The 24,610-nt window shown below is 37.4% G+C and overlaps 1 protein-coding gene across 2 annotated transcripts in view; it reads left to right on the forward strand.

The window, feature by feature from the left end:
- Positions 1 to 218: 218 nt before the first annotated feature.
- The window catches only part of SH2B3 (SH2B adaptor protein 3), a 71,745-nt gene continuing 47,353 nt past the window's right edge, over positions 219 to 24,610 (forward strand). Inside the window, exons 1-3 of one of the 2 annotated variants that reach the window (XM_072415865.1) lie at positions 219 to 554; positions 22,194 to 22,235; positions 23,299 to 24,108. In XM_072415865.1, coding sequence (XP_072271966.1) covers positions 23,323 to 24,108 — 786 coding nt within the window. In that variant the 5' untranslated portion in view covers positions 219 to 554; positions 22,194 to 22,235; positions 23,299 to 23,322. Of the gene's footprint in view, positions 555 to 18,933; positions 19,141 to 22,193; positions 22,236 to 23,298; positions 24,109 to 24,610 lie in introns of those variants that run through there. The other variant, XM_072415867.1, reaches the window with a different exon arrangement.

A 24,610-nucleotide genomic window follows, 5' to 3' on the forward strand; every position in this document is an offset into this window, starting at 1 on the left:
ACACACATCCCATACATGTACAGATCACTCTATATACACACAACCCATACATGTACAGATCACCCTATATACACACATCCCTTACATATACAGACCGCCCCCCATACTTGCAGCCCCTTGTCTAGTGATCTGACGGTTGGCATAGTAGGTGTCGGGGATGTATATGTAGTGCAGTCTCCGCCTGTGTGCCCCCCTGTGCTGGCAGTGAGTAGCATGTGACACAGGAGGTTGTCACGCTCGGCATACAGAGGACACTACAGGACTGATAGAGAGGATTGCACATCCTGCAGCTTTACATAACACATCTCAGCATGGGGAGTGCATGTGGAGCGGACTTCACAGGCAATCTAGCGCTCACTACACCCTAATCTCCCCGGTCCCTGCACATCGTGTGTCCATGCACATCTGCCGCAAAGTTTTCTCTGCGATCTTGGCGGAAATGAGAAGTGCCTAGGCAGCATATTGCCATATAGGGGGGCTGCCTTCTACTTGGATCGTCTGCGGAAAGTTATGGCTTGAGACACCATGAGGAAGAGAAAAGGATTCTGTGGCAGGTAATGTCTGCTTGTCGGGTTTATTAGGGGCCATGGTGGTATCATGTAAGTCACCTCACTGACCCCCTGTCCATAGAGATATCACGTTGTGTATTGGGAGCTGTCACATGTCACTGCCATGGCAGAGCTGTCATCTGCAAACACGAGGGAGCTGGAACATTGCCTTCCATACAACAACATGCTGCATGGCATTCTAATGGCAGCCCGGGTATTCGGGGCTGGCAGAGAGATAGCAGAGCCAGGCTGCCATATGTGTTACCAAGGCTAACTCTTTATTAGACATTTCCAGGAGAATTATGTTATGCCGGAAGTCTCCTTGTATGTTGCAATATTTTTTGGCCTTCACCTACACATTCCCCTCAGCCCTGTTACATGGAGGAAAGCAGTACACAACAAGCCAGATATTGTACAACTTTCCTCAAAAATTCCCTTATTACTGTCTATTATTAGAGCAGGAAATCCTATTTTACTAGAATATGAGATTATGGAATAGTTATGTCAGTGATTCTATGGATATGTTATGTTGTGTGTGGTTATACACTGGTCTCCATACATTTGTGAATTTTAGATTTGTATTTGCACAATTATATAACATTTTGTAGTATTCGTTATCATTATCAGCCCCTAGAAGTTCATTGCTGAACAATGTTTGTGTTCTCTGCAGTATTTAGTTAATATGTAAGCGTTTATGGGTTAATAAGTATTAAATGACAGTTACACTAAACAATGGAAGTTCAATAAAAGTTAACTTGTTCCTTTACTGACATGACCGGCGAAGCAACAAAGTTTCTAAAATGGTGACAACCTTTGGGTTAGAATTCCCACAGGGATTGCTGGTGTTTGGAATCTCATTAAAGACTATGATGAATATAAAATATGATGAAAACTAGGGAGTATAGTGACTTTTAGACAATAACATATTTTGGGTGTAGCAGGCAGGACTTGATTTAACAAAGGAGTCATTTTTACAATAGCCTAAGGCGAGTTAGGAAAACAAATGATAATGTGCTTATATTTTACTTATTTATATTGATATTAGGTTTTATATGTATCTTTACCCTGTGTGCATATATTGGGATTGAATCCAGGCTAGTGATAAAATGACTCCTTCAGTAAATCAGCATTTTATTTATAAGTAAAGTTATATGCATGGACTGTTATTAGTAGCGCGTGCACTGAGCTTATTAGGAAGCCATGATTACATTATTTTGTAATTATTGTCATTGACTCAACAGCACATCTGGATTTGATGTGATCATTTGTTGGATAACCTAAATGATGAAACTTGCCAGCACAGTGGTAGTTGTGTTAGGATACCTGCTTAAAAATAAACTTTATATACTTACCTAGACTTGTTTCTTCATCAATGAGTACTGTAAGGCCACTGCAAGAATTCCTTGATCTGATGGCTGTATTTGCCCCCCATTACTGTGGTTCTTCAGGTCTGCTCGTCTTTGTCCTATATTACCGAGCCAGCTGGAGAAACCACAAAGAGTGATGGGGCCACACACCTGGAAGTATTTCAATTCTCACTGCAGCCAGACGAATGAAGCTGTGCCTTTAATACTGACCATTAATAATATTATTAATAATGATAAACAGGATTTATATAGCGCCAACATTTTATGCAGTACTGTACATTAAATAGGGGTTGCAAATGACAGATAAATACAGTAAGTATATCAGCTGTTCTTTTATTAGGTATCTTCTGTATGCAACTGCCACTGTTCTGGAAGATCTTCTTTTATACCTTCCAAAGGTCATAAGGAAAACCTGCATCTATAATAAACTGAACTGTATGTGCTTTTATTGTACTTAATGTTTAGATTGTTTCTTATTGGTAAGTTTTAAATAAAGAATAGAGTTCCAATGAAATGTGGTGCATTTGAGGTCCCCACTTTAGATTTGCTCAGGGCTTTATATTCTCTTATAATGTCACTACCAAATGAGATAATTGTAACAAATGTGTAAGAAAATCTCCCATCACTTAATTAAAATGTTCATAGGAATATTCTGCACAAAGATACATGCATGTCATGGTAGAACTTTTAAAGTAATATGCGGACGCTCCCTCTTTATGTATGTATATACTGTACTCTCTCTATATATTTATATACATAACAGAAGATAATATAGCAGTATACATGCATATCAAGAAGTTGATTGAGTTCACAAAATGGGTGCAAGCAGATCAGCATACATAAGTCGTGTGAATTGTTAACAGGATGCAAACAAGTAAAATGGTTTCTTTTAAGTTTGATTGTATCTTTCTAAGGAAACCAGTCAGAGAGTTAAACCATGTAGCAGTTCTGAGGGATTTCCCCTAAATTACCCTCCCAAGGTAGGCTTGTACATCAAATAACCTAAGTGGAACATTTGTATGTGCATTTTTTATTAATAAACACCATCTTGATAAAATACGGTCTATAAACATTACAGCTTGAGCGGTGTTAATAAAGTGCACAGTGCTGGGTTTAGGCTTTCAGGTCTTGGACATATCTGGCAATACTATAATATACCGGTATTTCCCTCCAGGTGCTGGAGCTTTCATTGTTCAAAGGGTTTGCCCAACGTTTTGTATTATAAATGTCTCCCCTTTTTTTGATGTTTCGGTGGGTTGGCAGCCATTTTTTTCAGAATATCCACAGAGAGAAATGGATGTAAACGAGCTGACATTAACTAAAGACACCAAGATTCTAAGATCTGCACTGACTCTTAGTGGAATTATGTTTAGGTGATCTGAAGCAGCCATACCACCATGCTAGGAAAAGTCTTATAACCTTTTGGAATGAGTTATGTGAACATAGGCAAGTACAAAGGATTTCTGGCTGTTGGAATCCCACAATAAATTATGATGAAGCAAAGATTATACTTATTAAACAGGATGTATATAGCGCCAATATATTACGCAGCCCTGTACAATAAATACGTGTTGCTAATGACAGACAGATGCAGACAGTGACACAAGAGAAGACCCCACCATGAAGAGCTTACAATGAAGGAAGTGTCACACAATAGGAAGGGGATAAGGAATGGTGGGTGAGTAACAATACAGCAAATAAACAAGGTGTGCAATAAGTGATATATAATAACAATATAACATGTAATAGAAAACGTTCCCTGAGCACTTCAGGCCCAGGGAGATATCTGTTAAAGCTAGACAAATAGTTGCCTGACTCAAAATGAATGTAGCGCAAAAGTTATAGGTCTCTCGCCCGACGTGTTAGGCCGCTAGGCTTCATCAGGGGATGTGTAGAGAGCCTTAAAGCAATCATTAGTTGAAGTGGGTTCACAGAGCTGTAGAGTATTTCCAAAATACTCTGGCAATTCAAATGCCTGTAGTAAATGTTTGTTGTTGAGGTGGTTAGATTAGCAACCATCTAATGTCAATCAGCAAAGTGATCCATGTGAGGCCGCTAGAGGCTAAATCACTTTGCTGATTAATATTATATTGTTATTATATATCACTTATTGCACACCGTGTTTATTTGCCATATTGTTATTTGCATACCCTTGTGTATGCTCACTACAGTCCACTGATTTTTGCCACCAGAAACACCTGTCTTTTCTCTTCTTTATGGGGTTGGCATACTCATTCAGGACACTGAAGAGGCACGGTCACTACCTCTTTTTTTTCTGCTTCATGGTGGGTGAGTAGTGAGGGGTTAGGAAACAGAGAAAGATGGGTAGGCAAGTTTGAAAAAATGAGTTTTGAGTGCTCTTTTAAAGAAGGAGAAAGTAGGAGAAGCCAATAGGACGAGGAAGACCATTCCAGAGAGTCGGAGCAGCTCTTGAAAAGTCTTGGAGCAAAAGAATGTGTTTGAAAGAAGTAATTTGTGCAATTAGCTGAATGTTACTTTTAGCCCATAAAATATTTAAATTGCTCACTTCTACATTTAGTGTATGACTGTATATCTCTACAGGGGTGAACATTTCCTACACTGTTCTCCTACTTCCTCGGCAAATCCTTCTAGACTTTAAACTTCTCAGGAATTCCCATGCAGATTGCTGCCTATGAGAGTTAAACTGGATGCATACAGGTTCTAATTTGCCTGGGTAGTGTCCTGTAGATTTATCTGCAAATGTGTATTGTTATGGGGCTAAGTGATTGGATATACAACCACTTGAAAACATGCTTAAAGGATATGTAAACCCCAAAACTGGGTCTTATACTGAAGCTTACTAGCCATTCGTGGCTGCATTATATTTCCTTTATTTTCACCTGGTAATCCTACCAATACCACATTTCCTATCCCTTCATATCTAATATATATTCCCTAACTATATCTTTCAAAGCAGTCATGGTTGTCAGGCTGGACTTAAAACATGTCCGCCCTTGTTAATCTCTAATAAACAGTCAATTAATTTATTTAGGAATTCCTAAATAAAGATAAGGGAATTCATTTAAGCTCGTTCTTAAGATAAGACAGCTATTTTCTGTACTTACTAAAACTGTTCTTAGCCTAAAAATTGAAAACTAATCCAGAAACCATACAAAAGGTCTGCTAAGCTACAATATATTGCATTTGCATTTAGACTTTCTTTAAGTCATATTAAGTGATATAATGATCATGGTATATTTAGGTTTTATGCATTCTGTAAAATTGTTTATTAATTTTTATTTCTGCTATGTTTTGTACCACTCTATATAAGAGTGTAATTATTCCTGGTCTTTCACTTTTTATATCCAAGTCACTATGATAGTTAAATATCCCCTAGAATGCATATGTCCTATATAATTGTATTCATTTATCAGTTGTATTCTCATATTACAGAAATAGTATATCATGTGCCATCTGTGGGTTACTATTTAAGCTTTTTTTCGTGTAGATGTGATGAATGTGCTATACAATGTATAGTAAGTTATGATATCCATAGAGACTGACCTAATTGTATGAATCTATAAGCTGTCACTTGGCCTTGCTACTTGCCACTGCACTGGTCTGCAGGAGATATGGTGCCTGGAAGGTGATGCTAATGTATCATTTTCTGCTTAGTGTTTAGAATATGGTTTCCTGTTAACCATTTCAGTGATCGCTTCCTTCTAATGTGTGGTTAACTATAAATTAGCTTATTGTGCCGATTTTGTGCACACTATTAGCGTGGATTGCAACATTTTACCAGAAATGGTACTTTGGAGGGAATCTTTGATGCATGATAAATGGAAAACATTTCCTTTCTATTTACAAGAAAGAGTGACTTCCAGGCAGCATTTGTGACCTTATGCTATGCTTGGAATGTGTCTGAATAACTAGAAAGCAAAGGGAATATTTGCTAGTAGTATGAGTGTTACTATTGCTTTCTCAGGATGGCTTATGGTCAGGGAGGATGTCTACAATGTAAAACTTGTGAGCTGCTGTTTCATTCTAATTATTAAACTACTGCACCATATATACTCACAGAGCCATATTCAATAAAAAGCTCTAGGAATAAAGTACTGATTTCTTAAATGTACTTGGGGTACTTTTAGATCTAGTAAAGCAGAAAGTTATGTAAGCATAGCAATCTTGTTCTGTTTTTCTGCTAATTCTTTCATTCAGCAAACCATGGCAGCTTATTAGAATCTAGTTTATTTTGCAGGCAGTGACCACACCTTGTTGTGCTTTTGTGCTTCACTTCCTAATCCATTTGGTTCCCTATTGACCAGTTTGATGAGTTTTGTAGATTTCTTTCAAAGGCGGGAAGAGGCATTGTATTTGTACAGCTTGTCAGTAAAAGAATATGTATTGCTGGATTGAACAGAATGTCATACATACCTCCTTCTCTTTTTGGGTGCACGGTCCATGGTGGCAGCACAAATAACAAATTGCTTATTGAAAGCCAGCACTTTGATCAGTGATGTGAGTACATATTTAAGAATTATGTGCACATACAATCAACTTTTCTTTCTGATGATGTGGATTTCTTGGCTGTCATGCTGAACTCATGGGTTCCATATTTTCAGGGTCTATGGCCTGGAATATGAAGCCCTAACCCAAATCAGATTTTTCAGTCTACAAGCTTGTTCCAGGTCAGTGGTTTAGAACATTCTGAAACGTGAGACATCCAGGCAACTAGTATTACAATAGTGTAGCATAGTCACCTGTTGTATTTCTCTTTACAGGTATGTAAAGAGAAATACATGGGAGCTTAACAGTATTGACAGTATATGATGGAAAATAATACTGTACTTCTAAAGTATACCCTCACATTAAATTCTTCATAAATGCAAAGTGTACTGTAAAACATATCAAAACATTTTTACACCTTGCTGGCCCAAGTGCACAACCTGAAATCTGATTAGTCAGCATTTTTGAATTTACTCTATTTAATTCTTTGCTTTGTATAAAGTTTGGGTTGGGAGGCAAGATGGATGGGTAAACCACTTCAAGCGTAATTAAATGAAAATCCCAATGTATGTTAATATTAGAAATTCATAAAACCCTGGAAAAAATTGATAAAGAACAACAGGAACAGATTAGGTAGTTGTTTAGAATGTAAATGTCAGATCAGAAATGTGTTCTTTCATCTGCATTGTATGGCTGCTGTAAAGTAAATACTAGAACCTAATCTGCATGATCACAGGGATGAAAATACACCTGGTGAAATGTCTATGGTGGAATTGCCACAACAATTACTAAATAATGGTAAAAGTTATTGTAAAAACCAAATACTTGTCGTACACTGAATGTCATCCCTACAAATATGTCCCAAACTTACATAGTGAACACAGAGTTTTGATTTAGTCTTTTTGCAGGCTTTTCTCACAGTAGTTTATGCCTAGTAAGATTGTTACTAAATGAACAGTTTCACTTTCACAGAAACCACAGTGATTGATTTTATGTTTTAGATATGAGTTTGCAAACAGAAACATGTTTACATTGACAACGGCCTTCTAAAGTACTCCATGTACTCGTGTAGAGCACAATCCCTATCAAACGGGAACAGTCCACCCATTCAGAGTGACATCTATCCAGATCGGAAATGAGCACGCTAAACTCTGCAGCCTGTAGAGAGTTCTGGAAACAGGATATCAGTCAGCAAATTACTTCTCAATTACTGTATAGACTGAGATCATGGGGGGCAATTACAGCCATAGCCCCATCAACACCACTCCATTAGTCAAGCTTCACCGTACATTGTCTTGAACTATTTACTTTTAAATCTGTTTATTTTATTACATTTTTTACAGTTTATACATACATAAAAATAAATGTATCGTGTATATTGATTTTGTAGAATTAGAATAAATTAAATAAGTGTAAAGCAAACATTAAACAATTGCTCTGGTAAGGATGTTCTAGAATCCAATCAAGTTTCTCAAACTTCCCACACACTTGGATTGTACACAGGTACATTTCACCCAGTATCATTCTTTAGTAGTTAAGCGTATAGTTAAGTGTATCTACATCAAATGTATGTCCCTATAAATTATGTTTTGTGATTGTTTGAAGTGAAGCTATAATGACCGGGTGTTGTACATACAGTGCTTTTCAGTTTTATGGAGAAGGAATGAACAGAAGGCAACTGGTTGTGGTGCTCTCCATAGGAAATGACAGTGGCCATCCCCAATCAAGTGTTTACAGATCCACCGAACCACTGTTGGGAGACCGCATTATAATCATCCTGGGCCACATTTATCTAGACTGTTTTTGTAGGTTAAGTTGTTCCAGGTACTGCTATTTAAATTTTCTTGGGAGAATAGTAATTATCCAGTCCATGCTCCAATCGTTACTGTCTGACTTTCCAATGACCAATCAATGTTTTTATCGGCTGCAGTCTGTGTAATTACAGAAAACAGGCACAGCAATAAAGAATAATGTTTGCCTTGATCTTTAGATCAGTATATGTACCTGGGATGGAGATTGTTGTCTATTGAGAATGTAGATTGGTTTACATACTACTCAACCTTTACTCCAAGCTCCAACCTACTATACCATTTGGACATCATTTACATTTAAGTCCCTCCCATCTATTTAGCTGTCAATCATAGCCAAGCTCCTCCCCCTCACAACCCTGGATGCCTTCCCCCTTAGCCTTTAATCACAGCCAAGCCCCTCCCCCTTAAGACCTGAGTTCCCTCCTCCTAGCCTTTATTTCCTGCCAAGCTCCTCCCCCTAACAGCACTGCATTCCTTCGCTCTTAGTCATCAATCACAAGCAGGCTTCTCCCTCCACTACCCTGGATTACCTCGCTCTTAGATTTCAATCATACCCAGGCTCCTCCCCATCGCAGCTCAGAATCTCTCCCTCCAAGCCTTAAGTCCCAGCCAAGCTCCTCCCCCACGGAACCTTGAAATCTTCCCTTGAAGCCCCGAGTCCCAGCCAAGCTCCTCCCCCACAGAACCCTGAATTCTTCCCTCTATGCCCGGAGTCCCATCCAAGCTCCTCCCCCAAGGAACATTCCACTCTCCCACTCATTATTTTTAGAGCACTAATGAGCAATGCTGTCACCTCTCAACAACGTTTTCTTTACATGCAGCATCATGATGTAGTATCTGAGAAAATAAAGTAATAAAATGATTGGAGGAACTACATACACACAACTCTATAATATGTACAGCTAAGACATATAAATATCCCCCGTTTCCCTGCTGTCTGATAATCACTTCTCCTCCACCCGCACTATCACCACCTTACACGCCACACAAGCATTTTATAGATTTGTACAAGGTACATGAGAGGGGTAGTTGGTATCCCTGCTGAGAAAAAAACCAGTTGGTGACACACAGGTCCCTTTGTTTTTTTCCATGTCAGTAGACTTGTAGACTCATACTGAGTGTAAAAAAAAAAAAAAAGCAGACATTTGTTTATGTAATGTTTTGGGTAATAATTTTTGTGCCTGCCTTGTTCTGTATATTACTTTTCACATCTGCCAGGCTTCTACAAATGTCAGGGAACAATTGCGGGTTGTGTTATCTTGTTCCTGGTGTACTGTCTGGATGATGAGAAAACATTCCTTGAGTATATGAGCACCAAAGAAATGATGCTGTTGTGTGTTTTTGCTTGCATAATACAACATCAGTGTTGTGCGTGGTAACAAATATATTATTATCAGATATCTCCAGGGGAAATGTAAAGATGCAATTATAGAATTATCTGTGACTGGAGGTACCGGGATATAATGGAGGGTAACAAAGTGATCCTATGAGGAGCTGTCATTCATCACTTACATCTGGCACATTAGGATGCCCTAAAGATGAGAAATGAAAGGCGCTGCCCGGGGCCACTTGTGTAGTTGATTTGTAATGAATGAAAGGAGCCGCCCTACCTCTATTTGTATGAATTATTTCACACTCCATTCATTGTACAGCTGCTCTGTGAGAGCTCAGAATTATATTTGCAGGCTTTCATTAACTTCCAGCTGTTTGGTTTAGTTAATTCATATCGCCTGCTTGTGTCTTCTGTACATGACGTAGAGGTCTTTGTGTTACAGAAGGGTTAATATTGTGAGTACTTCCGTATCTGTTTGCTTTAATCATCAGTAATTAGTGTGTGGGTGGACGGGCAGGCGAGAGCATGACTGTCATATTCATATGAATTGCCTGTTTGCTTTCTCTTCACCTTCATTTTACAGCCCAGTTTTGGTTTGTAGTTCTGTGCATTGCGTCTGGCTTTTATTCTTAAATGTTGAAGCATTAGTGTGGGGTTCATTTTAAGTGTACGTGTGCATCATGACACCTGGGGTATTCTATTCGGGCCCCAATAGGTAAACTTCTTGGGCCCCTATGCACCATGTCTAAAAATTCAAGTATTGCAAAAGTCAAGCTCTTTAAATCAGGGCTCAATACAGAATTGCCCCTATGATGGCAGCCCTAAAGGCCGCCCATCACTTTGAGTAGCCAAAGGCAGTGGGGGTAGGCCAGAAGGTGAAGAAGAAGGTAGAATGCTGGTATCTGCATAAAAGAATAGGAGGATTTTGAAGCTCCAGCAGCACTTTAGAATATGATTATCCATCCAGACACCAGTGATGGAGTACTTATAGGTGAAGCCTAATTTGAATTTTTTTGCCGTTCCTGAATCCTTTTTTACTATGTTATCTACATGCAAAGGATATTCTGGATCTGCTGATGTTTGTTATTCTACTTTTCTATGTAATGCAAGCAGATCAATACTGAAGAAGAAGAGGCCAGCACAGTTCTCTATGCAGCTTCCTAAAACATCACAGCACCCTTCCCCAGAGCTACTTTCCGGAGTCCTCAGCCCTCTTCCCTAAGGAATTATGTAATGTAATCAATATACCCTCATGTGTGGATGTCATTCCACTGCTTATTTGCATTCAAACTGCCCTATTAAACCTATATATGACACTATATGAAAGAGCTGGACTCCAGTGAATAAAAGGGGCAGGTCAGGGACAGTAAGGCTGGATTGGAAAGTCTAGGTAATGCTGGAGGTCCAAGAAGCATAAAATAGGATGTGCTGCGTTTTTTTATGCACACTTTTTCAAGCTTCCAAAATGCAGGGAGTTCAGAGAAAGACATTTCCATACAGCAGGGATGTGTGCCAGAAGTAATGAATGGAGTAAAGTTTTACAATTTATCTGACCATAGCCGTATCCCCCTATACAGGTGTGTACATTACAATTAGAAAATATAGCTTTGGCATAAACATGGGGTTTTTGTATTTGATGCAGTCCAACTATTATTTACAACTAGCTTGTTGCCAGCAATATAGTACTCTGGGAGCCCCAGTTCCTTACTAGTGTGGACATACAGAGAACCTATTGCAGGCTCCTTATTGCCTCTTACAGACAGACACATATGGGACTGTACAGAACCATGTGTCCTGAGAAAGCAGATCCACCCAGAGCCACATGTGAGAGATTAGAACACCCACATTAAGGTAGATAACGTGTGAACGCTGTTGCAATGTTTCCTGAAAAGCATAAGCAGTACACAGTTTATTTTTCTTTTTGCTCAGACTTGAACTTTGAAAGGGAGCCTGAAAATACCTAAGCTGCCATCATGAAGATGCTGCTTGGCCATCTTTCATCTTCCATAGAACAAGGTGAAGAGCTCTGTCCTCACTTGTTGTGGGTCAGGAACTATTAGAAGATCATCATGACAGCCAGGCAGTTGGTATATTCACAAGGATGTCAGTAATCTCATCTACAGGTTTCCCTGCACTGCTACTGCTTCTGTAGCTTTACCAGTTCAATAGTTTTTATTGTATTTCTTTTTTTTAATAGTTCTTCTTCTTCCAGATTCTACACACAATGCTTTCTCCACGTAGGTTCAGTACAATTCTTTCATCTTCAATTGCTGATACAAGCTGACATTTAGCATAAGCGACATCAGAGCAGCGAGCGCCTCTACCAACCTAATGACCAACTAGGAAAAGTACAAACTAATAATCTTGGTTTGATAAAACAATATCATTTTTGCGGAATTGTTATGACAGATATGGGGTAATGTGAATTTTTCTTACCTTCCTCAAAATGAAACCTAATAAATAAGAAACGTATTTGGGTTTGAGTGGTATATAGTTATATATAGATATGAAATATCTATATTATATATAGTTATGAAATCATGTTGGGTAATTAATATAACTTTGTAACATAATAAAAAAATGTCCTAAAGTTCCTTTTTTGGGGGGCTTATCTGTAATACACATTCGGCAGTCACACTGGCCCAGTTTTGTCCTGAGTTGTATGTCTCTTCTGGTTTGCACACCCGGCCTAGTGCATATGACGTCTTTCAGGCAATACTCCCAAGTGTTAGAATGCTGCGTGGAGTCCTAGTTCAGCCTCCGTCTGTGCTGAGTGCGGAGGAAGCTTGGCGAGTGGCTGGAAGGATGCTGAGTCACTCGCTGGCTGGCAGTGACAACTATGATAGAAAGTCAAGCTAGGAGGCCCAGAAAAAGGGCAATAGTGAGGGCGATATTCCACGCCGCACGTCCTCCCACCACCATGGTGCACATGGCCTGATTGTGCTACACGTCTGCACTGTATGTGCAGAAACACATCTCTGCGCCTATGTGTGCAAGTCAATGAAACACGTCATTTATTGCAAGTTATTTGTAGCCATCTCTCCATATAGTTTGGTTTTGTACACTTGTCATACATTTGTGACCTGTTCCTCGAAAAAAGCCAAGCAAAAGAATAAATAAATTATATATCATTAGGAACAGGTAAAATTAATGTATGAAAGAAATTTGATATCATGTTAAAAAAGATAACACATTATTATTTGCATTATTTCCTTTGCCTTATTTATTCGCAGCACAGTTGGCACAGTGGTTAGCACTCAGGCCTTTGCAGCACTGGGTACCAGGTTCAAATTTCGGCCAGGACATTATCTGCATGGAGTTTGCCGGTTCTCCCCGAGTCTGTGGGGTTTCCTCCCACGTTCCAAGAACATACCATTAGGTTTTTTGACTTCCACCAAAATTGACCTTAGACTGTGGTAATGACATATGACTGTGGTAGGGACATTAGATTGTGAGCCCTTTTGAGGGACAGCTAGTGACATGAATATAGACCTTGTACAGCGCTGCGTAATATGTTGGCGCTATATAAATACTGTGTAATAAAAATAATATTTCCTAGTATTCTATGTCCTAACTTGCGTATTGAGTAGAAAAGTATTTAAAGGTCACTAGAAATGCAGAAGTGTAAAAGTCAGGAGTTAATGTGCTCGATGTAAACCTGTCAATAGTCTGTATAATTTACACCAATCAAGTTAATTGCTTTGAGAAACTCAACATGAGGGCCAATTCCCACCAGCCAGGTATATCTGGTGCATTTTACACTCTTAAGACAGCCCATTCATTCAGTTGGGTTTTCTGACTCACAGAAACTTAGCAAATATCATTTTCTGTGCTGCAGTACACCATAACGTTAGGCAAGGTTGTGCATTGCCATGTACTGCTGCAGGATACTGTTAAATGTACTTATGAATACAAAACGGAGGAACCAAGTTTTATTTAAATGGTTGGTATTTTTACAGTCATTTTCTATTTATTCCTTATGAACAGAATTTAATTTATAACGGTAAGCTAACGCAGTGTCACGTAACTATATAGACTAGTAGTAACTATCCAAAAACAGTTGAGTGGTTACAGAAAAATGTGGTGCACCAGGGGCTTGGAAGAACAGTGCATTTTATCTTTAATAGCACTTAAATACCACTATGTATTAAAAAAAAACATGCATACAGTATACAACTGTTCAAAAAACAATTATATAAAAGTAAAAAGTATTTGTATAATATAAAAAAAGGTACAGCCTAGCCTTTTAAAATTAATATCCTTTTGCAGAAGAATAGACAGGAAATGCAATCCACTCCTTATTTGAGGTCTGCTAATGTTATTTCCTGCATTCTCTCCAGTTTTTGAGTCCCAAACACTCATGTGACTCTCGGGATATGTGTCAATTCCTCTAATATTTAAATCAATATAACCTCCTGGCAGCTTTGCAATGGTGCAAATGCAGAAATATTGCAGACGGCACACCAATGGAATTTAAATGACAGTTTTAGCATAAAACCCCCAGTCCTAATCAAACATTTAGTATCCTGGAGTTATTGGGCCTTTTAAAGCGCTCCATGACTGGAAAGGATGTACTTTCATTAGTAAAGCTGAGTGATCAAGCAAACCTGGAATGTATTTCTTTAAAGTAATTTGCAATTTGTTAGCAAATGTTTTCAGTTCTGTACCAGATCCATTCCAGGTTTGCTGGATCACCCAGCTTCACTGATGAAAGTGTATCCTCTCCGGCCATGGAGAGCTTTAATAGGTCAGGACCAATTTGTGAGTTCAGCTCTCGTTTCCATTGTATAAGGTAGCTTGACTTGACCTTTTTAACATTGGTGAACTCTTTAAATAACTTTCAGGTCTTAGGGAACCCCTACTATAATTATTATATCCACAGCTCACATTTCATTAATGTGATAGTCGATGGAATGAATGCTTTATACAATGCTGGCCAGTAGGAAGAATGTCACCCTTACAGAAAGCCAAAAAGATTATTGGAGTCAGTGGTCACTGACCTGGGTGGTCCAAATTGCTTATGGCTCAAGGAACCTCTAGCAACCTCTGGAGGAATCTCAGGTGAACCCTGGTTGAGAAACACTGGTATAGAGCATATATCTTGGGTAGAGCATTCATTTATCATTAGTTTTTCTCCGAACTTAGAAATATACAGAAATGTTATTCCAGTTTTTTGTATGTATGTGTTATGATTCATAGTGTATTGTCTGATTAGACATTACTTTGAAGTTTGCTTGAGAACACAGCTTTTAGTGAGAACTAGCTATGGTCCAGGAAAGCATGGTGGTGCTTCTTTGATTCCTACTGGAATAAAGAACAGATGTCTTTCCAAGGTATCCATATATTATTCTATGTGAATATGAACTTGTTGTCATTCATAAGCTTTTACTTACAATGATAGGAATGTATCTCAATAAAAGTGTTCTGTTCACTCTGGAAAAGGAACATTTAGCTATTATATTTAAACAGTAAACTGTACAAAAGAGGTGGCAGCAAACCTCCTAATGAATTGGATCAAAATTTTGGCAGGTACTCAATATGCAAATAAAGACAGCTCACTCCTCCCTTAGGTCAACATTTATTATGTAAAGAGAGTATTAGTATTAGCATTAAAGTATTTTAATATATTAATGCTCCACAGCAGAAATATCTGCATATTAGCTCTTCACACGAGGGACTTCCTCAAATCAATGGGATACAATCCTTTGTCAGTCATTGCTGTACACAAAGTAGACCAACTGCTGCACAGAACTTTTCAGTCAGCACATTTCTATTGAGTAAACACCCAGCATTTCTGAATGTCAGGAACAGCTAATACAACGTGTGGAGTATCTTGATGAAACCTATAGCTAGCACTTCCCTTATCTGTAAGGAAAGGAAAGTTGTTTTTACTGTACTCCTCTACTATTCCTTCCATCAAATGGAGCATTGTTCTAAATGGTTATAACTCTGATTCAGTTACTTTGTCAAAAACAAAAAAAGCTGCCGATGAGTATAAAGAGCAGGTACCCAGCCTAAAGAAATGTGTGCGGTTAGGTAGGGGTCAGACAAGCTATGGCACTACCAATAAGGGCTGAGGCTTTGCCTGATTCAGACAGCTCAGCAAACAAGCAGAAAGGTGGTAGAGAAACATGCATATGCAGATCTACTGTCTTTCATGGTAGCTATTGTGGAATCTAGCCCTACAGCATTGTATTATGATATTGGTTATATGTGTATTATAATGTGATCTATCATGTAGATAATTAATATTATTAAACAGTGTTTATATAGAGCCAATATATCATGCAGCCCTGTACATTAAATAGGGGTTCCAAATGATGGACAGATACAGACAGTGACACAAGAGGAGGAGAGGACCCTGCCCCGAAGAGCTTACAATCTAATAAAAGGGATTTATTTACTGGTTGATGGTGTTCAGCCTGTTCACCTAACTATGAACCATCACTCTGCAAGGGGTAATTCACTTAATGAAGGTTGTAAATATTCACATGATATGTGCTTGCAAAACTGGACAGATAAAGTCAAAAAGAGTTTAGTTATCCAATGCAAAATAATAATTCACTTTGTTACATGAACAACCAGCATTCCTTTCGTAAATCAACTAAAATGCTACAGAAATATTTACCCTCTGTGTTGTACCATTAGGTGTCTGGTGTTGCTTTGCTTCTCATATATAATGTAAAGATCAGGGAATGATAATGCAGGTCAGTGTGGGGTCACCTATGGAATGGGAAGTATTTGCTGAAGATTTCTGTCTATACAAAGACATGCCTTCACTATTACTCCATTCTTTACAGTCTGAAAATGACAAAATACAACACAAAATATTTTATAATATAATATATATTAAATAATAATTTTAAATAAAGCATTTCAATATTTCTCTAGTTCATATTCTGTTATCCTGCAACACATTTTAAAGAAAGCTTCTAAAGCAAAAAAAAAAAAAACTATGTCAAAAGTCTCAGAAAACTATCATTCTCAGAATCTAGATTCTAGTGTAGTGACTTCAGTGGTAGTAAAGCTGTAAAGATGCAGCTTCACTGTCCTAGATAAAGCACAGATACTGCAATCATCCCAACAGACACCTTTTAGTAACACTTTGTATTTGATTTAAAGTAACTTTAGTAATATAGCACACAGAAATGCAGAATGTTCACCTTGCAAGAGTATTTCATTTAGCTTAGAGAATGTAATGAAAATGTACTTCACAAAAATACCCAATCAACTGAAATGGAATTTTACTTGTAAATCATTGGAGTGGTAAAATAAGCAAAGCTGATAGATGATTCATTTTTTTTCTAAGAAGACATCCTATATTCTGTAAATGAACCCCCTTTGACCCTTATGGCCATTTTTTAATGTCAGTACTCCGACCACATAACTGAGGAGACCTGCATTTTTAAAAGAAATTCAAACCTTATGATAGTTTTCTTCAGTTTTGGTTAGAAATGTTTTGTATGGTACATATTTAGTGTCTTCTCCTTACTATATTCACAGGTTGCATGTCTCTCAGATGTTCACAGGTAATGTTTTAAGGTTTACCATGTGTGTAGTCACTTCAGAGCAGCCAGCTAAAGGATTTTGTGGTAGAAGAGGGGGGTTGGTTAGTAATATTGGACTTCTCTAGCTCATCCCTATTGTTTCTAGATAAACCCTTTTTTAGATGGGGGGGATGTAAACAGAGAACATAGGATATATGAACTTCTCTTAGTTGTCAATCAATTGTCCCCATCACAAAAAAATCCTATTTTACTTTTACTCATCATCCAAAACTATCAGGTATGTCTTTGAAGAACCTTAAAGCAGAAAAAATCTTTATTGCAGATCATGTCCCTTCTGCAAAAAAAGAGCACCTGCCTGGTTGACATTTTTAAAATATGCATGCCCAGATCAGCAATTTTGACAGTCAGCAGTCAGGCAGGTAAAAATGTTTTATTGCAGAAAGAAAAATTTGATTATTTCATTTCATTTTTATAATTAATTTCTTTTTTAACTCTTTAACTGCAAAAGTGTGTTAGAGTTGTATTAGTGTTTCAATGAGCTTAGTAGATAAACTCCTCTAACCATTCAGGATTGGTAGTATGCTAAAGTAGTAGCAAGGAGCAGGTATAGCGAGATTAAACAAAGATGACATAAAGATCTTGAACTCTTAATGCTGACGGGAGAGTCTACCTTGAGGAAGCACTGACTAACATGATGAAATAGTGGTTGCTTTCATTTCTTTTTTTATATCTGCATTTTCTGGAGAAATTTGTACAAATGATAAAGCACTGTCAGCTGTGGATGATGCAGGATCTTTATGTCTTTCTGGTGAAATTTGTACAACTCATAAAGCGATGTCATAGTTGCTTTCTCAAAGAGGAATTTAAGCACGTCTTGGTACTTTGAGGAATAGAATTGATTGGTTTCCGTAATATGACCTGCTACTCCCATATCAGTATATTACAGGACAGCAAATAAACGTGGCACCTATTTTCTCAGGTAATGTATTAAAAAAGTACTGTTAGCTTGTGGTGGCATGATCCAGTTATGTTATTTAATTACATTCTCTGTTCTAGTGAAGGTTAGAACAGTGTATATCTTGCTATGAGTATACCATGTGCTGATTATTTAATAGTCCAGGTTAAAAAAATAGCCAATGCATAGGAAGAAAAACTCATGCAACCATTAATTAGATAATGTTTAACAAATTCTAATGTTGAAAGCTGCCTGGAAGTCTTGGGACAAAAAAAGTCTACTGGTGTATATTTCATAAAACTGAACTATGAACAGTTCTTTTTCTCAAACTTTTACATGTTACTCCTTTGTAAATTGTCTGGAATACCTATTGTCTTTGTATTTAATATTGTATAAGGAAGAGTTTGACACATTGCAGAATATTGTGTTTTTAAAACCCTATTCAGTGTGTTTGCAATGTTTGTATGGAAGATACATCGACTGTTATCAAGCAACTAACGCCCACGCTAAAACGTTCTGCCTGGTTGATGCAATATTGATGTAATGAGACCCGGTGTCAGCTTGGCTGGGTATATTTTACTATCTTTAAAATAGGTGAATCTGCTGATACTTACACCATTTTATTGTACAATTTTACATGGTTTCCAACCATTTGCACTTTAACAGGCAATATCCTTTACAACATAGTTACTTTGAACTCCAACTGAACTCTTCTAGAAATAACATGTTATTGAAAACTGACTGCAAATAATTCGTTTTTCACAGGTCAGTAGGATTATGCTAGATGATTGTTGCCTGAAACAAACAATTGTGATCACCTCAGGCAAAAAGCTAGCATGTGTTCAGCTTTCCCCAACGCCTCTCCCTGATCCTACCTGGTGGATCAATGAATTGACCAGTTAATTGCTGTACTTCCATATAAAGGAGGATGCAGCAGATTTCCACTCATTCATCTTCCTCCTCCCTACTTCATAGAACTGAGCAGCATTGTGTGCGTCTGTTGTGATCATTTTGGCCTAAAATTGGACCACATTAGGGAAAATAGCAGAAATCAGCATGGCATTTTCTGTGTGTGGAGCATTTGCTGCCAGCAGAAGGAATTATGAAGACCCTTAGAGCAACAGTTTGATTTGCCAAAAGGATGAAAAATTGTACATATCTTTTTAAACTTAGATTTATTTCCTGCTTGTTTGTTCATGTGCCAATTAAATCTAGCCTGGTAGCTGTAAATAGCCACTTATTAGCAATTTGTATAGTCCTGAAACCATTCCCAGCAGGAAAACCTACAGGCTTCAGTCTTTTTGTTATTTAAATGTTACTTATATTTATTTGTTATTTCTGGTATTGTTAGAAACTGTTGTGTTCCAAATGTTCTTTAGCTATACAATTGATACAAGAGATCTATTTTATTACATTTTCAGTGCATTTTTTGCTTCAAAACACGTACATAGTTTGTAATTGTATAAGTGCATTGGGAAATCCTTATTCCTTCATTACATATGAGGATTAGGTCCCAAGAGAGGTCAGGAGTAATCATTTAATCATTTTTGTATTTATGGCTAGTAAATGGTAGTTTTACTAAAAATATTAATGCAACTTTATAATGTTTTTTTTTTATGATCCACATTAAAACATTTGTTGTACACAACTGAAAAGTTTTAAAATGTCTCGGTTACATTGAAAACATTTTGCTTGAGGTTTTTGGAAAACTCGTGGTATACTTTGCTGACTTGGAAAATTGTTCCAATATTGCAGTATAGTTTTTGGGGAACTGGTATGAATTTACTGGGCTTGAAAGGAACCCGGGTTTCTTGAATTTTCAAATGAAGTATTCAGCAAATGCTTCCACTGAAGTATTCAGAAATTTGGCATATTTGACAATTGGCCAGAGATGCTTACACCCAATACCTTTTTCACTTTTTCTTTTTTTTTGTTAATCATGCATTGTATCACCTCATTCATCCCGCTGGCTATTACAATCCTGCATTGTTCAGACCACTCAGTACAATATCAGGTTTGGATTTATAAGCCAGGATATTACGGGATACCAAGGTGGCCTTCAAACTCCTTCTACTTGGGATGAGAAGTATTAACATCCACAAGAGCAATGTATATTGTAAAAATCCTAATAAATCATTTTAGAAATAGTTTTCAGCTCTAGTATTATTTGTACATTTAGTAAGTTCATAAGAAAAACCATCAAATATGTGTACACGTGTGTGTGCGTGTTTCATTATCACTAGCATCAATGAAGATGAGAAAAGTGATTTTACGCTTCACATATCATTCATTTGTGATGTTCATTTTTAAATGTTCCTTGCTTCTACCACATGCAATCTCAGAGTGTGGTTTGAACAGATATTAGTGAGGTTTTCAATTTTACAAAGTAGACTATCTTAATAAATGTAATGACAATAACACAGTACAAAGATTGCATGGCACATTTTAACATTTCAGTGAATTCAGTCATTTACTTGCCTTGATTCACCTGCAGTTTCTTCTCATATGCTTCTTATCAGATTACCAGTGACTTTTTATGAGGGCAGAGATGTTTATAATTATAGTTTTTAGCCTAGATTTTATTTAAAATAGTATTTCTAGGAAAAAATAGTTTCAAATGAAGACACTGATAAGCTTTTTTAATTCCAGATAAGGATGCATTCTAATACTTTTCAGTTGTGTACAGTTGTTTTAAGATAGATCAATAAATTCACATACATGCAGAATTTGTCAATGTTACCAAGTTGCATTATTTATTTTGAGCAATATTTCCTTTTTATAGCCATGAATACAAAATTAACTACTCTGGACCTCTCATGTGACCTATTCTTTTGTATCACTTGTATATCTAAAGAACATTTAGAATGCAACAGTTTCTAATGAATACCAGAAATAACATATAATACTGCTAAGTGGAAAGATTAAACTCCTCTCCTATTGTATGTACAATTCCCATCCCTGAACAAAAGGAAACACCTGGTCTGGGGACAACTCTCTTAGGAGCACCCTTGAAAGATTTCCAGTTGTACCTTTGGGTCAGGAAGTGAAGGCAAATTTCCCCAACACTACACAGCCAACTAAAAATAAACTATCGGGGATTTTAATCATGCTCTACAAAAAAAAAAGTTTTGACTATACATACATTATTACTCTATGTGGGACCAACACAGACAATCAAGTATCATCAGTCCACAATCTTACATAAAAGAGAAAATGTGTTCTTTAAATCGGCAAACTATTTGGGATGGAAGTCAATGGATTTGTTATAAATATATTATTGTGGCAACTTGAGAAAATCCATGGGTCATTCAATGTTTGCAAAAGTTTGTTGTTTGGACAAATAGGTGGTTGAATGTGAATGGTGAATGTATTTTGGAAAAGTAAAATTTGATCACATGGATCCGTTGAATGATTTGCTTTGAAATATGATCTTGACACCCAAAACTCCAAATCAGCAGTGGAGCAGAAAGGAGTCCAAGTGGATTACACTAATTTTTATGTAAAACGTAACACAAGAAGAATTCACTGTACCATGACATTTTTTAGTGCAGAGTAACAGGATTAGGCATGTTTGGCTGTGTTCAGACAAACCTTACAGTAAAAATATGGGGCTGCCATTATTGATGTATTTTTATAAATGCTAGATTTTGTGTACAAGTGTCCTTTTGATTCCTCTTACCTTTTATATGAATATTTAAGTTTAAATGTACACTTGCAAAACTGTGAAACTAGACCTTTGTTAGCATTTATGCTAAGAAAAGAATTGTGCATTTTGTTGATTGATGGGGCTTACTGTTGAGCGTACAATAAATGCGTTGTCATTGTAAAAATCCTGGCAGCAAAACCAGTTTAATTTTCCTGTAGAAATTTTTTTTTTTTATATTTGCGAAACAAGATGGGATCCAAAGGGATCTCTGAATAAAAGAGCAAGACTCCCTAACGCCTATCTAATATTAGTACCCAAAAGGTCATGGACTTTTTTTTAATTTGGCAAAAGGCCCAGATATACACCCACTCCATGCATAGCTAGTTAAAGCATTCATCTTTTGATTACAGACATCTCTTAGAAATACAGTAGTAAAAAACTCTGTAATGCTTATAAATATTAGAATATAATATTTCCTAATCTGTAGTTCATTTATTATTTACCTGTATTTTTTTAAAGTTGCATATTGATGCTTTTTTTCTGTATTGTATTTTGCAGGTTGGACAACTGTGGTAACATTGCACAGTGGAGCAATAGCATGTATGTACATTAAAATGTAATAAATTATGTATTTTTAGAGTAAACAGATCTGTTATATCTATACCATAATGTGTAACTATTGTGCCTACAATTCTGGTGTTGGTTCACTATCAGAGGGAGACACTAATGTGCCCACCCTGACCACTGCAAACTATGATATAATAGGAAAGGGAGTAGCTATTAAAGTTCATGTTATATTTTCCACTTGTCTATGACTTTTGAAACATGGGGATCTCATAAACATTAAGAAATATATTCATAAAGCAATGAACGTGGCATTCACCAAATATTTACTGCAGATAATTAAATAAATGTACTATAAAACACATGCACCAGGGAGATTCATGTGCAGTGAGGGCTATAATAATAATATTTATGTTCTGTGTGTGTGTTTTGTTGTTGTAAGTCTACATATAAACAGTGTTTAAGTTCTTTCTTTATTATTTTATAGCAAAGTAAAAAAATGCCTTTTAATACTAATTAATAAGTCGGTTAACAGGCTGGCACAATAAAGATTTAATTTTCAGCCTGACATTGCTGACCAACATTGTATGGCTCTGGCCAATATCCTTTATTCTCTGCTTACCATGCCTGGGCATAGATAGCTCTGGAACAAGTTCTATTGAAATGCATCAAGCATATTCAAAAAGGCAAAGGTTGTGTGGGCAGAGAAGTAAGACAATCAGTAGGTCAGCTTTAAGTCTTCAGGAATGAACTCTGGAGATATAAACTCCTGCCTATCTGTTTTTATTAATTCTTAGTAGCCAGAGTTTTTTTTTCTCTCTTTTATGAATACAAAACAGGAATCAGATATGTTTTTATTTGCAAAACACGTATAATTAATACTTTGCCCAGGGAGTTGTCACTTTGTGTTTATTATACCTATGAAGTTGTTCTGGTATGCACAAATGAATGTGAATTAGTGGTGTAATCTTGCTCGATATTATGACTAGCAACTGGTGTGACCCACAGAAGAGTTCATTATAAAATAGCTTCCTCTTAGCAAGCATGACAGTGAAATGGAAAGCCCCTCATTTAGTATTTCCTTTTTCTGCTTTCGCAGCACACCACTGCTTCAGTCACTGCAATGAATGGGGACACTATTCAACCTGAAAGTTCCTCCATCCCTCAGGGCTGGAATGAGTTCTGTGAGCTTCACGCCATCTCCACAGCAAGGGAGTTGGCAAAGCAGTATTGGTTGTTCGCAAATCAGAACCCACACCATGACATCCTTGCCGCAGAGAACTTTTCCTTGCAGTTCACGGATCTCTTCCAACAGTATTTCAGAAACGAGGTGAGGGAAGGCTGGGGTATGGACCAATACAGGATTTTTCCTTTTAGTAGAGTAAAGGATTACCGAGAGACAGGTAGCAGGACATCAGAGGAGCCTCCTAGTACGGTTGCAGCAAAAGTAGAGGTGGACTTGGTACCTCACCAGGAAAACACAGAACAGACAGCTACTGACACTGCTGTCCACAATGTGCCAAAAACTTGGAGTACAGAAGAGCTTGGAAACAACCTCACTCCTCCTGCTCCAAGGCCATTTATTAGATTTTCCTTTAATCAGATTCGTAGAAGCCTTCGAAATATATTCCGTAGGAGATCTGCCGAATCAAATCCTCCAGAAAACAGGGAAATGGACACAGATACAACCGACTCACCTCCTTGGCATGGCTTACATAAGAGGATTTTACCATGGACTTTCAGAGAGCCAGTGGTTGAAATCCGGAAGGAAGGAACTTTGTACTACAGCATGGTAGATGAAGCGAGTATGGACAGTGGAACACTTTGGCAGAGGTGCAGATTAGTTTTACGGAAAGCAAGCCCTTCAGACAATGAAGAATATCTTATGGAGGTGTTTGATCCACCCAAGGTAGGTGATCTATACTTTTTTCTTGATCTTGCTTTAATATATGCATTGGAGACATTTTGAAACTGTGGGCTTGATTTACTTAAAAAAAATATAGACTGTTGAAGTGCTATTTTTCATGGTTTAAATAATATGGGAAAAATTCACATTGCAAAGAATATTCACGTGCAAATAAATGCACAAAATGAATGGGTTTTCATTTGCACATGATTGAATGGTTGGAGTCATCAAAGTGTCACCTTACTCATATCAATCTCGTAAAAATGGTTATAATATGATAATGTAACACATTGTAACCAGATGGTAACTTGGACCATACTGCTTAAGTCTTCAATGCACTTTGTGGGTGGACCACTTCCTCAGGATGCCTAGTAATAAATGTTCATGTCCACAATAGGCACACATAACATGAATCCTCTTTTCCTTTGGTCCCCCCACCCACAGAGTGGCTGGGTCCAAACATCTCAAGTGAGAAAAGCCCTATCAAATGGCAGTGGGTAGAGAA

Source organism: Pyxicephalus adspersus, chromosome 6 (assembly GCF_032062135.1).
Source record: "Pyxicephalus adspersus chromosome 6, UCB_Pads_2.0, whole genome shotgun sequence".
NCBI lineage: Eukaryota > Metazoa > Chordata > Amphibia > Anura > Pyxicephalidae > Pyxicephalus > Pyxicephalus adspersus.